This window comes from Sus scrofa, chromosome X (assembly GCF_054392235.1).
Source record: "Sus scrofa isolate SSC_HxYL_T2T_F1_AM1 chromosome X, Sscrofa_HxYL_maternal_Yorkshire_Landrace_v2.0, whole genome shotgun sequence".
NCBI lineage: Eukaryota > Metazoa > Chordata > Mammalia > Artiodactyla > Suidae > Sus > Sus scrofa.
The window spans coordinates 17,290,467-17,305,624 of NC_139401.1; the positions used below are offsets into that span (position 1 = coordinate 17,290,467).

The 15,158-nt window shown below is 47.8% G+C and overlaps 1 protein-coding gene across 14 annotated transcripts in view; it reads left to right on the forward strand.

Moving 5' to 3' along the window:
* REPS2 (RALBP1 associated Eps domain containing 2) overlaps nt 1-9,375 on the forward strand; it is a 245,961-nt gene extending 236,586 nt beyond the window's left edge. For all 14 annotated transcript variants that reach the window (XM_021080774.2, XM_085008577.1, XM_085008575.1 and 11 more), the window contains one exon: nt 3,898-9,375. In XM_021080774.2, the coding sequence (XP_020936433.1) occupies nt 3,898-3,966 (69 nt within the window). In that variant the 3' untranslated portion in view covers nt 3,967-9,375. The remainder of the gene's footprint in view (nt 1-3,897) is intronic.
* The last annotated feature ends 5,783 nt before the right edge of the window (nt 9,376-15,158 follow it).

The window sequence follows — 15,158 nt, forward strand, 5'->3', positions numbered from 1 at the left end:
GTTGTGCCAATTTCTGCTGTACAGGAGAGTGACCCGGTCATACATATGTATACATTCTTTTTCTCATGCTGTCTTCCATCACGTTCCATCCCAAGAAACTGGCTATAGTTCCCTGTGCTGTATAGTCGGGCTGTGTTGCTTATCCGTTCTCACTAAGTCTTACATTGATATCACAGGGCTCTTGGATTCAGGAGGCCTCTCTCTCTTTCCTGTCGGGGTGAGTGGGCCTGGATTTCAGTGGTGTATTTCTTTAAATTAAATACTTTCTTTCAATATCTGATGGACCTTCTTTGCTTATATTTAGGAGGAGGAGGAAAATGCAGATTGGAAGTTGGTAGCATGTTGTGGGGCCCATCAGCTTTGAGCTTCAATCTCTCCCCTGTTTGACTGGGCTGTAGAGTTGGGGAACCCCCAAAGACAGTATCATTGGCTCTTTGTTCTTGGTCTGGGAAGTCCTCAGAGAGGAGGTTCTTTCAGTCTCCTAGATGGAGACGTGTTCAGTGGAGGAGAGGGCTGAGGTGCTCAGCATTCAGGGTATTCATTCAGTCTCCCCTATTTCCAGTCCAGTTTCTTGTCCTTACCTGTGTCTGTGTATTGCTAATCCAGAAGTGCTCTGTTTTACCTTTCCAAGCAGTACCCCTGCAGTGTTCTCTGCCCTGGTGGCCGCAAGGATCTGGGGATCTAATTGCTTCTGAGGCAGACTTTCAGCCAAGACTCATTTAAGCCAGTCCTCCTCCCCTCTTTCACTCCCACTTTCATAGTTTTTTGGTGCTGCCAGTTTGAGTCTTTCAGAGATTCTTCTATATAAAATCGGATTCGTTCTTGTTTTATCCCCATGATTAGCTTGCAGTTCACTTTTTTTGGATCTGTTTAAGTAAAAAGAGTTCTAGATCTAGTGAACACAAGTCTAAAAAATCGTCAAACAGAGCTGTAGTCATAGCCTCTCAGTCAATTCCCAGTCTAAGTTTACAGATACAGAACCCTTGAACAAAGGGGTATCTGGGTCACCTTCGGAAAGGACCCCGCTGTGCAGCCCCACGTTACATTGTTAATCCTCCTCCCAGCTTTTCCCAAGGGCCCTGTGCCCATTTACCAGGGTGCCTGTGCACCGGGGAAAGGGGATTCGTCAGATTTCCCCAGGGGATTACTGGACACAGGCTCCGAACTGGCACTAATTCCAGGAGACCCAAAACATCCCTATGATCTACCAGGTAGAGAAGGAGCTTAGGGAGATCAGTGATCGGTGGAGTTTTAGCTCAGATCCATCGCACAGTGGGTCCAGTTTATCCCCAGATCCATCTCTTGGTTATTTCTCCAGTTCTGTAATGCATAATTGGAAGAGGTGTCCTCAGCAACTGGTAGAATCCCCACGGTTATTTTTCTTGGATTCGCTAAATCATTCACCATTCAGCAGTTGGCCTTCCAGCTTACCAACTTTATTGCTATCACCTCTTCCCTTTTTCTCCCCCTGTCCTTGTGTGTCTGTGACCCCCCCACCACAACTTTTTTTTATTGTTTTAGTGGAGTTCCAGTAGGGAATGAGTGAGCGCGGTGTCTATGTTCAGTTCCGCCTTTACCCGCAACCTCTGTCTATGTCGTTTTGCCAGGCGGTGCTACACAGTCCGGGGGCTTTGAAGACCAAGACTGTGCATAACCTGGTGATCATAAGCTTATGTCTCAAGCCCTACGTCTCTTTCGTCTAAGCTCTAGACAGGCTTTTACACCCGCTTTTTCACCTTTCCCTCTAACATGTCTGATATCCATCACAGACACTTAATCCCAGCCCTCTCCTTGAAATGCCCATTTCTCAGCCAGTCGTCTTGTTCTCAGGTAATCCCACACTGCCAGCCGCCCACGTGCTCAGTCCAGAATGCCCTTCCTTTTTTCCTACATCATCTTCATCCACATGTCATCTTAGTTCTAGGTTTAAAACATGTCCAGAATCCATCCATTTCTCTCTCTCTTTATGGCTGCTACCTTGATCTAAACCGTTTTCATTTCTCACCTGGGTCCATGCAGTAACCTTCCAAGTGCTTCCTGCTTCTCCTCTTGTCCTGCTGCCGTCGATTGTCTACACAGCAGTCAGAGTGGAAATGCTGAGTTCTAGATAACGCCTGCCGTTCCTGATTCAAAACGCTCGTTGCTGCGCCCCTGTACTTGGCATCCCTGCCTCTTACTCCATCCACAGGCTCCCTGCCTCACTCTCTGACCTCAGCTCCTGCCAGTCTTCATTACCCCTCTGCTCTGCTCCGGTCGCACAGGCTTGTTTTGTTTTGTTTTTAGGGCCGCACCCACGGCACCTGGAGGTTCCCAGGCTAGGGGTCAAATCGGAGCTGCAGCCGCTGGCCTACACCACAGCCACAGCAACGCAGGATCCTTAACCCACTGAGCGAGGCCAGGGATCGGATCTGCAATCTCATGGTTCCTACTCGGATTCGTTTCCGCTGTACCACGACGGGAACTCCACACACAGGCCTGTTTGTTCATCGGACACACCGAGCTCGTTCCTTCCTTTGGGGCCTTTGCGGTTGCCGTTTTGTCTCCCCGAATGTCCTTCGCCTGTGTCTTCACATGGCTCCCCTGTCACCTCATTCCTGACTCTGCTCAGGAGCATCAGCTCTGAGTAGCCTTTCCTGACCATCCTCTCGGCCTTTCTCCCAGCTTCCCCATTAGTCTCTGGTACAGCATCTTACTTATTTCCTCTTGAGAGTATCTTATTCTTGAACTTTATGGCCTTTCTCTAGCCATTCGCATATAGGCCCTATGAGGGCATCGGTCTGATCGCTCTTGTCCCTTGCTGGTATCATCGCACCGAGAGCGGAACCTGGCCGTGGTAGATGGAAAGTCAGACTCTTGGCTGGGGAGATAGGACGGTGGGTGAATAAATGCTCGTTGAGTCTATGCTGACTGTTAACATATAGGTTCTTCTGGCATCTCATAATAGAGCCTTTATACAGATTTCTTTCCCACCTTGACCGATTCCACCTGAGAATGCCTTTCTGTGTCCCCCTCTCTCCCTGCCAATAAATCTGGGTTTTAGGGCTCAAAGTTTGAATTCCCAAACAGCAGACTGTGGATCCTTTTTTCTGCCTTTACCCAAGAAGTCACACCTTAAGCCATATATTGTCCTGGAACCTGGGTGACGCTTTGGTGGAAGGATGACCAGTACACGTTCTCATCCCTCGGACCTAATCAAATATGCTGCTGGATTGAAGCAAGAGATTGCAGGAGTTCCCATTGTGGCACAGTGGTAATGAACCCAACTAGGATCCATGAGGACGTGGGTTTGATCCCTGGCCTCGCTCAGTGGGTTAAGGATCTGGCGTTGCCGTGAGCTGTGATGTAGGTTGCAGACGTGGTTTGGATCCCGCCTTGCTGTGGCTGTGGTATAGGCCGGTGGCTACAGCTCCCATTCGACCTCTAGCCTGGGAACCTCTATATGCCCCAGGTGCAGGTCTAAAAAAAAAAGAAGAAGAAGAAGAAAAAGCAGCAGCAAGAGATTGCAATTAGAAATGGAGTCAGCAGTGGCTCACCTCTCAGTGTTGAGAGTCTGCTTTTGCTTTTCCGCTCCGTCTCAGTCAGTCTGTCTTTAACCTCATTCTCTGTCAGCCATTGATCTTGTTAAAAGTGAGGATGAGAGTCAGGCGTGGGGTCGAGGGCGTTGGTCGGTCCACTTCATTACATCATCTTCAGAAAGGAGTTGAGAGAGTACAAATCATGAAGCCTCCTGTGTCTGGTCACCAGCTTTGAATACGATGCCTTCCGGTCCACTTGTCCTTGAGGCGTATGGTACTTCCGTGCGTGGGGGTCCAGTCATAAGTGTCTTTTTAATGTTTGATGGAGCAGGGATGAACCTGGGAAATGACCGCTTTCCTCTCTTTGTTTTGCACAACTCAGGAGGTTCATCAAGAACGGATTGCGCTGGAAAACCAACTGGAACAACTTCGTCCAGTCACTGTGTTATGACCCCCACGATGCAAGTCACAGTGGGTGACCTTTCCTGCCAGGATCTTTCCTTTGAATGTTTCGACGCAACTACTTGTCCTCGATGTCTGAGACTGTGTCACACGCTGTGAGCAGCGGCATATACTCCATATCACCTTTTCTCTTGTAGTTCACGTGTGCATTTTACTGTGGTGGGAAAAAATACAACTGATTATCACACTTGAAATTGTAATTATTAGTGGAATTTGTCTCCCGTTCTTAAGTACTTCCTCGAGGTGTTAGATGTTGCTCCTTGCCAAAAAACCAGTCTTCTAGCAAATAAAAGCGATTTAGAGCATTATTTATTTAAAGAATGTATGGTACCAAACCCTATTATCCAGTACCTTTGGGATGCTTGTTTTATTTTTGTATGTATATCGTATACAGTAGGTTGGTTTCCTGAATAATTGCAATTCCAACTGGATAGTCCATGGCATGATGATAATAAAACAGAAACTAGAATAAAACGAAAGCGTTAGATTTAGACTGGCGTTGTGCCCTCCACCACTACTATGCCAAAAATTGCTTCTCTAGTGCCATCTTGATGTTATATCTAGCTATAAATAATATCTGGCTATTGTTTTCTCTTGAATGGCAAAGACTTACTCAGTCTTTACATCTATCTAAAGTAGCGGTTCTGTTCATAGTCTTATTTAACTTGGCCCAGCGAGGCCATCAACTCACATAACTCAGCCGTTTCGTGTAGGTTTCGGGGCAAGAGCAATCCACCCTCACCGCCTTGCCCGATCGAATTAAGAAATAGTTGCCAAACCTCTACTTTTATCCTGCATGGGGTAACCTCTCCAGAAATGCATGACCTTGAAAACCACCCCTCCCTTAGGCAGACCTGATGGGACTGTTTGGACCGATGAAGATGTGTTGTCTGAAACCAGGTATTCAGCCTAGGGAAGAAGGGGCCGTGGTCGTTACCAGCAATCCAGCCATCTCTGGTGGTCACTTTTGTCTTTGTTATTTTAACCCGGATTGTGAGTGTATTGGGTATGAAGAAATAATGAAAGCAAGCCGATCCTCATGCTGGGTATACAGCTCTTCTGTTCTCTGTGAAGCGTGCCCTTGCAAAGTGATGGGTTGATGTGCAGTCTGGAGGAGCCCAGCCGCTTCGCGCCTCGCGTGTAAGTGGTGAGAAAGGGTCAGTTGTGATTGCAGAAGCCAGTGCTGTCTAGAGGACTGCCCAGCCCGCGTCTCCTGAAAGCTCAAGCTGCAGGTCGGAGTCAGCTGGCCCCCACGGGTACTGGGGCTCAGCAGCTTTAAGCTCACTTCAAGAGGCCGATGGCCAGAAACGCCGTCTCTTGTGCCTTTTGCTAATTTCCCCGTTCTTAGCATAGAGGGGGCGATGGGCTCAGGTCCTCTCTGAAGTGGTTTAGGGAAGGTTTGCAGCATGTGGGGCTAAGCCTTTGGTTGCAATGGAGTTGACCGCTTTTAGGAAGAGTAGGCGTTTATTTGGTGCTTCCCGTTCCATTGGCAAACTGTGTCACTGGCTCAGCGGCAAAGGAGAAAGGCTCAAACAGATGATGTTTTTCCAAAGAAAAGCAAATTGATCTGTTCTGTGCACATTCAAGGATTTTGAATTGCTTTGATTTTGAAAATCACAAGACTTGAGCTAGCTCTCGACTCCCCTTTTCCTTCCCTTTTGGCCACTTTTTTTGTCCCTGTGGGCGGGATTCAGAGTCCGTTTCAATCCTTTCTAAGGTGACGAATGGGTGAGTGAGCATTTTTTCAGTAACCTCTTTTCACATGTTCTGAGATCTGGGGGCAGTGGCCTTGTCCCAGATGGTTCGCATCATGTGTGCGTTTTGTTACATTCGGTCCAGGGAAGACTGGCCCCTGCACCCTATCGCATCATCAGTGCATATGCACACGCTCCAGAGCGCGCTGCTTATCCATTAAGCAAGCTTATCAGCTAAAGAATGTTAGTCTCTGTTACGTGTTTTAAAAATAGGGACATGCTTTCTTTCCCCCATCAAGCCAAGGCCAGAGTGGGCCACATGAGGAGGTTGGGGTTTTGTTTAGCTGGCTTGGTTTTCATTAAAGGAAAAAAAAAAACTTGCCTTGGACAATCAAAGCCTCATGAGTTGCATAGTCTCACCACTACTTTAGGATGGGTGTTGCTGTAAAGCATACACAGTGCTAGTCCTCTCAGCCTTCTTGACCGGACTTAATAATGACCGCAGTTTCTCAGTTGCCTAGAAGTCGATTTAAAAAAACATTAAACACATGCACATCCCATTACTATTACCTAACTAGCGCCCATCCTCTATTTCTCTGTTTTCTTAGGATGTCTGCTTTTAATTTCGGATTATAACTCCTGATAGTGTTGCTGGGAGCCTTTAATATGCTTGATTGGAAGGCTGGGGTATTGCTATCACCATTATACCTCTTCTTTAAAACTACTCAGAAATAAGACCTGCTCGTTGGGCGGGATTCTGTGGACAGAAGGTCGATGTTGCCCCCATCCCTGGGCGTTTAATAATCGTATTGTCAAGCACTCTCCCACCATGGGCGTCCCGAAGTCCCAAGGACAAAAGCACAGTCGGAGCAGAGAGCCCGCTTAACGGGCACCTCCGTGCCTCTGGTATGTGGCATTGTTGCTTTTGCCACCTCCTTAGCCAGCCGACGTGGAGCAAAGCCAAAAGGTAGCTCTCTGCAGTGGAGGGCTATGTTGTAATCAAGGTAGACACTTGCCTTAGTTGGAAGGATCTGACTGCTTGATAAATATTAGGCGAGTGCTTTGGGTCTGTTTGGCAGAGGAGGCAGCCTAGCTGGAAGCTGCGCCCATTTGCCTCTCATGGCACAAGAGGACGTCAGAGATGAGGGCACTGTTCTCATAACCTGCAGTGGCTGCTGGGGAAACCTAGGCCCTAAGAAACCACAGTTCCTTGCCCAGGAGGCCAGAGAAGGAGGTAGCTGGTGCCAGAGATGGGATTTCATGGATTCCAAGCTGAGACCCCTTAGCCGCGAGCATTACTGAAAATAGATCAGAAGAATTGTTCTGTTTACCATGTTGAATTTTATTTCCTTAATTAATCAGCCTTAAAATATGAAAACAAGGTTTGATGAGCTTCTGATCTAGATCTTTCCCTTGAATTTGAAGCAAAAACTAAAATCTGAAGGGAAAGAATATGATGGAACTATTTGTTCTTCTGAACACCTCACCTTTCATGATGTAGTAAATTACCCTGAGTTTCTTGGCAGACCTTTTGACCGCTGTTGCTTTGAATGGATTCCATTCCTGTATTCCTTATGGGAGTTTGTTTTTAAAGTAGACTACTGTGTTGGAAATGAACTCAATCTGTAGTAAGGTATAGTTTTCTTCAGTATATCTTGGGTGACTTGGGTTGCAGATATTCAATTTCAGCATCGTTAAGGGTGAGTAATCAAAACCATGAATTTGTCTTTGATTTCCTAGTAATGTGCGAGCTGTCGTAAAGCATTCTTCTCATCTGTGACTTGATTCTAATCTGTTTCTAAATAACGTTTGTCTGTTTCTTAAATGAGCTCTCACAACCATGGTAGATGGTTACTTAGAAGAGCAATAAGCAAATCATCTGAAGATGGATGTTTTTCTTGCAGTTAAGACAGGCATTTGCAAATGCAGTAGCTGGAAAGATCTCAATTTCAGTATAACACCTTAGAGCCAAAAACATTTGTTCAGCACAAGCTAGAATCACACCTTCTGACAAGCTATCACTAAGGCAATGTGATTTTTAAAACATTTTTTTAAAAAAATCACAACTATCATAGCAACCAGATCTTCCCATATTACTGACAAGTAGGACTCAGTAGGTTGTGGTTTGAACATTGTGAACACGAACAAAGGGAAATCTCAGTTGAGGGGTCTTTTTTCTCTTCCAGCTAGAGAACACTAGTAACTTTGGTTTCTCTCACCGACTTGTTGACGCTGTTTCAAGTGTACGCTTTTAAAACTGACTTCAAAAGATCACTTGAGTTGACACTTTAGTTATGGATGCTTTGTTGTTTTTTGCATGATGACTCCGTGTGGTTCAAGTTTCTAGTAAGAAGGGGGGAGGTGGGCTTGTGGGGTCCCGAGGAGCTGTGTCTTGCTTGCACTTGGGCACACGCTGAGGGAGACCGCCCAGCACCGCCGACAGGTGCCGGCACTTGCTGCGAGTCTTACTGTGTGAGCCCCTTCCCTTTGCTGTTTGCAGTGAGGAATGCAGCTGGTTAAGTGACCCTCTCACAAGCAACCTCAAGAGCAACAGACAAGGGGGGCCGGGCGTTCCAAGCCGGGCGTGCAGATTCTAAGAGCTGCTTCCCTCCCCCAAATAGGCTTTCCGAGGTTGCCTTTACCAAGCGATCCCTGAAACAGCCAGTCTGTGAATGTGAGCGCGACATCCCAGGGCCACTTCGGGGCTTGTCCAGTGATGTGTTCTACATTGCATAACACACATGCTGGTAAAGGAGGCTTTTCTCAAAAGCTTTACAGGGCTTCAGTCGACAGAACTTGTTCTGGTTACAGAAGCCTTGCTCAGCTCTCAGCCCTTGGGGAGTGTTTATTTTGTGTGTTTTGTGGCGTCTCCTTGCTTGCTCTAAGCTGGGTTCATGCCCATGGCACGGTGGAGAAAGTGCTTTATGGTTCTGAAGACCAGAGGACTTAAGCGAGCTTGCATTGGAATTTGGGAGCTGCCCTGGGGAAACTTCTGGTTCCTTCTCCCGCATAGAGCCCCCTGTAGGACAGCTGGGCTGCGTCCTAAAGCTCCTTCAGGAAGCTCTGTCGGGGAGTGGAACCAGTGATGTGGTGACCCCTTGTACGGAGACAGGATCCACTGAGTTGTGTTGGTTCTGTTGTGTTTTAAGGCAGCTGGGGTGAGGGCTTCTCCTGCAGCTGCCTTGGGCACCAGGTACACCCTTTTCTTTGGCACTGCCATTCTTTTTGTCTCCAGCACAAATCCAGTGTTCAGGTGAGCCAGAGGTGGGAAGAGCCATTTTCGTCTTCATAGCTGTGGGCCAGGAGAGAGAATGAGCTGATGGTCTATTTTAACCTTGAAAGTAAAAATGTATATTTTTTCACTACAGGTACATTGAACAGTAAAATGAGTACCAGCAAAGTATATATTTGATGCCTTCTGTCTTTTCATGATAATGTGCTAACAAGTCGTGTTAGTGTTTTACTCAGCCATTCGTTTGCTAAGCATTGGGAACTGTATGTACATTGATCTTAAACCTAAATAAATATGGGGTGTCCTATATTTGGATTGTGACTTGTAAACTCAAGCTGACCTTCCTGCCTCTCTTTCACACTTGTTGCAAAAGTCTGTGGAGAACATAGTAGCTTAAGAATCGCCAACGTTGGAAAATGTACATGCTGTGAAACTGGGGTGCTATGTGAACAAATAAATATATGATAACTAAGTCTGGCTCTTACGCACTCTTGGTGTCAGTCCTCCGCTTGTGATCCATATTTGGTCTGGTGCATTGAATGCAAAGGACATGAAAAGGAGTTGGCGGTCTTCCCAATGAAATCAAAGTCTGCACTTGGGTTATTTTCACCTCCTGGTGATCCGAGCTGGGTCCTTAAACCATCCGTACATGGTAAACACTGGGCATTCATGGGGTATTGTGGCAACTCACAGTGCTTTTTTATTTTTCCTTTTTATGGCTGCACGTGCAGCTTATGGAAGTTCCAGGCTGGGCATCGAATCAGAGCGGCACCTGCTGGCATACAGCACAGCTACAGCAACGCCACATCCAAGCCACATCTGCTGTGTAACCCACTGAGCGAGGGTAGGGATCCAACCTGCATCCTCACGGACACAGTGAGCCACAACCCGCTGAGCCACAAGGGATCTCCTAACTCACAGTACATTTTCAGATCCACTGAACCGAAAACGTGGCTTAATGTGCAGTCAGGTTATTTATTTCATCTTGTTGGTGTTCGTTGTATTTAGAAATGTTCCCATCATGGTGTCCTTAGCTAGGAGTTCCCTGGTGGCTCAATGTGTTGAGGACTCCATCTCGACACTGCTGTGGCTCTGGTTACTGCTGTGACTTGGGTTTGATCCCTGGCCCAGGAACTTGCACATGCTGTGGGTGTAACCAAAAAAAAAAAAAAAAAAGATAATGTCCTCAGCTAGACTGCAGGTGAAGGGGAGGGATCAGGAAGGGTTGGTGTAAAATCTCCACCAGGTAATCTGGCAGCCCAGTTGCCTTCTCTTGTCTTTAAAATTGGAAAAATTTTAGGAGGCACCAGTCTCCTACCAGGTGGGGGTGTTACTCTGTATTGTGAATGCAAATTGGCTACACGTGGGATATTCAAATCGAGTAGCTCCCCATGTCCAACTCTAGAAAAATCATCCATGATTTGGCTCATAAACTTGACTCCTGGTGACCACGAGGCCCTGACTGTTCCCAACCCCTGGTGAGGATCACTGGGTCCCTCATCTTAGAGATACGAGGGACCTGAGATCATCTAGGCGAGTGGCTCCCACATGTGGTCCCCAGACCAGCAGTATCAGTATCATCAGGGAACTTACTCGAAATGCAAATTCTTAGGACCCACCCCAGACCCACTGAATGAGGAACTCTGGGAGTGGGCCTGGCAGGCGTCCTGTTAACAAGCCGTCCAGGCGAGTACGATGGCTCCCTAAAGTTGAACTGCTGATCTAGTGAACCACATCTTACAGGTGGGGCAGCTGGTGCAGAGGGGTGAACCCGATTCATCTAGGGTCTCAGCCAGTTCTGGGCGAAGGATAAAAATGTTCCCAGGGCACATCCTGCTGTGCTACAGTGTCCACTCATGAGTTTGTTCCCTCTCCTGACCTTCCTTCCACAGCTCTTTACTGTGCCCCCGCCGTGGATCAAACACTGTGTTGGGAACTAGGGATGAGACCAAGTAGACAGAATCCCTTCCATCAGGGAGCTCACGGAGACCCACTGATGACGTGCAAGGCCGTGGGGGTTAGGTGCTATGATGTATCAGTCAGGGCTGGCTCCCTGCTGTCTGTAACAAAGAGCCCCAAGAGGTCAGTGGCTTGCTACAAGGAAAGTTCCATTCTATTCACTGTAAGGTCCGGACTGGATGTTTATAGCTGTGCCATTTTCTTTGTGGTTATGTACGGACCCAGACCCCTTCCAGGTCTGCTTCCATCTTCCCATAGGGCTAGAGCGCTTTCTCCTTTTAGCCAGTGTGTGGAGAAAAGAGAACGGCAGAAAGGATACGATTTCTCTTCACACATCACTTCTATGCATATAGTTCTGAGACTCGGTTGTATGACAGCAGTTAACTGCAGGGGTGACTGGGACAGGGAGTCTAGCTGTGAGCTCAGGAGGGAAGAGTTGCCGTGAGCGCAGTGTCCACCAGAAGGCACAAGGCCTGGTTGCTCTGAGAGGACACTGGAGGGGCATCCAATGCAGACTGTGGCTGATCTGGGAAGGCTTCGCAGAAGAGTCTAAAGCGGAATACATGTTAACCACGAAGAAGAGGGTGTTTCAAGCAGAGGGAGCTGTGTGTGCCAAAGCAAGGCAGGATGAGAGCATGCCATCTCCTGGGAACTGCAAAAGAGTCTCCTCTGGGTGGAATGAGTGGAGGAGAGGAAGGGGCCAGAGTCGGACACGAGGATGGAGAAGGAGGCCTTGCATGTCACAGGAAGACATAAAGCACCCTGCCATTGCAGCCCCTTTCAAGATTTAAGCCTGCATGAATGAAGTCACTTTCCTGATACTCAAGGAATGGTATGTATTCTCTTAATCCCCCCCCCCCCCCCCCCCGGCTCCTAGAAAGGAAATGCATCACCAGAGAATTGCAAAGTAGTGTTTCTGGCATGAACCAAGCCTGCTAGTTTGATTTGTTACACTTCTGGCATGTGTTTGGACAAAAGACCAAAGCGCAGAACACAAGGGCCTAAACCTTGGGAGGCAGGAGGCCTGCTGGATGACGTGAGACTCTATGCATCCTCCACTCTTTCTTTTGAGGAAAGAGATATCAGGGGCCCTGAGGCAACTGAGAGGCGCAAGCCCCCTCCCCTTTGTGGGGGGGGGGCAAGATGGCTTATCAAAGTGCAGAAAGGAAGAGTTTGGAAATGAAGCTAAAATACCCACTGGCTTTTGAACAAGAGTTCTCGGTTAATTTAACAATTCTGAAAAATTCCTGTGTCTGGGGGAGAAATGCTCCAATTATAGCATCTCCACGGCAAATTCCAACTTCAAAGAGCCCCACCATATTGTTTTGCAAATATGACACGTTCTGGAAGTGCCAGCGTCAGCATTGGCAGGTATCTGAGTGGTTTTCCTCTCACTGCATTTTTCTTTGAATTATTGAAGAAAAAATAACGTTGAGGATAAGATTATAACCCAGATATACCTTCCTTTATTGGCTCTGAAATCCTCTTAGTAGATTTGGCTGAAAAAGGAATTGGCACAGAAACTGTAAAAGTTTCAAGGTTCGCCCGTGAGTGTCGTGTAGCATCATAGGCAAAAGGAACATCATCAGAGGACATAAATATTGTATAAGAGTATGTCCTCTGATGATATTATGTAAGTGTATATAAGTGTATTTATGTCCTCTGCCGATGTTGTGTATGCTTAAGATAGAAACATATTCATATATTTATGTGTTCATTTTTTATGATTGGCTGCCCCCATGGCATACAAAACTTCCAGGGCCAGGTATCAGCCCGCCCCACAGCAGCGACCCGAGCCACAGCAGTGACACCACCAGATCCTTAACCCACTGAGCCACCAGGGAACTCCTATATATATATTTTAAAAAACAACAGTAACCGCAGTAATCATTTAGAATATAGACCAAGAGAATTTGGGGGGCCGGGGGAGGGGTGTTTTGTCGTGACAAAAGTCAAAACACTTTTGGAATGTTGGCGCATGTGCATAAGAAAAGCTGACTGACTTTTAGTTTCCTTGTTTTTAAATATTCTGCAAAGAATGCACCCCTCCTCTTTGTGCCTGCAGTGGGCCACTCCCATCCTTGGTAGTTCCCTGCAGAACAGGGCACGGGCCTCCACCCCTGCCTGAGACTTCATCAAAGCTATGAGGCTGAAGGGAAGCCAAGGGGAAGAGAGAGAATGCTTGTGGAATGAAATAAAGGGAAAGCCAAGCAAAATTAAAGACAGATACAGAGAACTGTGATGCAGGAGCTTTGAAGTGCAAATAAAATTGGCTTGAACCTCAACCCACGTGTGGTGTGAGCCTGCGTCTTGATCTTTTTGGGGATTCTGAGAGGTAGAGGTGATGGTGGAGGAACTCATGGTTTTATCCTCGCCACTCCTGGCTCTGATACTCTCCTTGGGATTAGTGTGCTAGAAGGGCCGTGTCACCCCCCCCCCCAGCATCATTTCCACGAGGTATGGGGGGTTGGGGGGGTGGGGTGAGACCGGGCAGAATTTATCAGATATTTCGATGGGAGCTTTTAAATAGCTTCAATCTAGGGTTGCCACATCGCATGATTCCAGGGGACATTGCTCTCATTGTGTTGTCGGTCCCCCCTGGCGTTTGCTTGCTCCCTGTTGCCGTCTGCTCTCTCTGTGGCAGTGTCTTCCCCTCCGTCTTGATAGGTCTCTCGTTCGCTTCTGCTGGCTCAGGGAAGGCAGGTGGATGGGAGCTGGGGGGTCCTGCTGGTGTTGCTGAGCCGGTGCCAGCAGCCCCTCCAGCTCTCTCTTCCTCCTGCCTGATTCTGCTCTAGGTCTAGGCCAGTAGTTCGCAAGGGGGTGCGACACCGCCTCTGTCCCCAGGGAACATTTGCTATTGTCTAGAAACGGTTTGGGGCGTCCCAACTTGGGAGGGCATCCTTGAATGGGATCCAGGGACGCTGCCAAACATCCCGCATAGCCCAGGACAGCCACCCCGCACACACACCAAGAACGGTCTGGCCACCAGTGTCCACGGCATCCGCATTGAGAAACCGGCTCTGGAGGAGCCCCTCGGCCTCTCCCCGCTTCCCCCTGAATTATCTGGAGCTACGCAGCCTTCGCCCCGGGACCAGGCGTGGCCAGAGCTACGGCACCAGGTGCCGCTCAATAGTCCGCTAGTTCAGATACCTGCAGGGTCCAGGCAGCAATCAGTGAATGAAGCCAGTCAGGAGGGGGGTGAGAGGTGGCCCTGGCCCATCTCTCTCCGCCATCGGCCCGGTAGGTGGGGTCTGCGACAAGGGCGAAGCTCGCGCACCTTGTCCAGAAAGGCCACTCCAGGCCGTTGCCGAACCAGCGCCTGTTGCTTGATTTCTCATTCCTTGAGAGCGGCTCGATAGCTCACCTCCCTTAAACCCCAGAAAGTCTCCTTTGCATTCTTCACTTTTTTTTGGCGGGGGGGGTTGAGGCTTATCTTAGATACATACATACGTGCACCAATTTTAAGTGTCCACGCCAGCGAATAGTCAAGATAATCTTGAAGAAGAACAAATTGGAAAACTTACACTAGTAGATTTCAAGACTCTAAAGTCACAGTCATTGAGAGTGTGGCATTGTTGCACAGGTGAGCCACGTAGATCCGTGGCAGAGAATAGAGAGGCGAGAAACATCCCCCCGAATATGATTCCTTGATTTCCAGTAAAGACCCCATCATAATCCAGTGGGGGAGGGGGCTGGTGGTATTTTCAATAAATGGCGCTGGAGCAGTTGGCTATCCATGGGGCCAAAGAACAAGCCTGGATCCCTACCATGCCCCTGAATGAATTCAATATGGGTCCTAGAGCTAAATGTGAAAGGCACAACAATAAAGCTGCTGGAAGAAAGCATAGGATAATACCTTCATGAATTTCATAAAGAGGTTTTTTTTTTTTTTTTTAATATATATACACAGGGCATACCGAGCACGCACCATAGAGGAAAAGATGGAGAAAGTGAATTTCATTAAAATTAAGAACTTCTGTTTATCAAAATTCACAACGAAGAGAGTTTTGGCATGCTGCGGCACAGTAGAACTTATTTGCAATACATCTGTCAGAGGATTCTTGCCTATTTTTTTTTTTTTCAAATGTTGGCAACTCTTTCCAATTTGAAACACCGAGGGGGAGAAGCCCCACTGTGCAGCGCACATTCCCCAGCCAAGCAAAACACGTCTGCGAGCCAGCACGGCCCACGCGGTGCCCGTTTGCAACCTCACCTTGAGCAGCATCGAAGAAAGAGAGAAGCTTTAATGTTCCTGCGTGTTTTCGTTCTTTCCTCGCAGCCTCTGTAAGAGGAAGA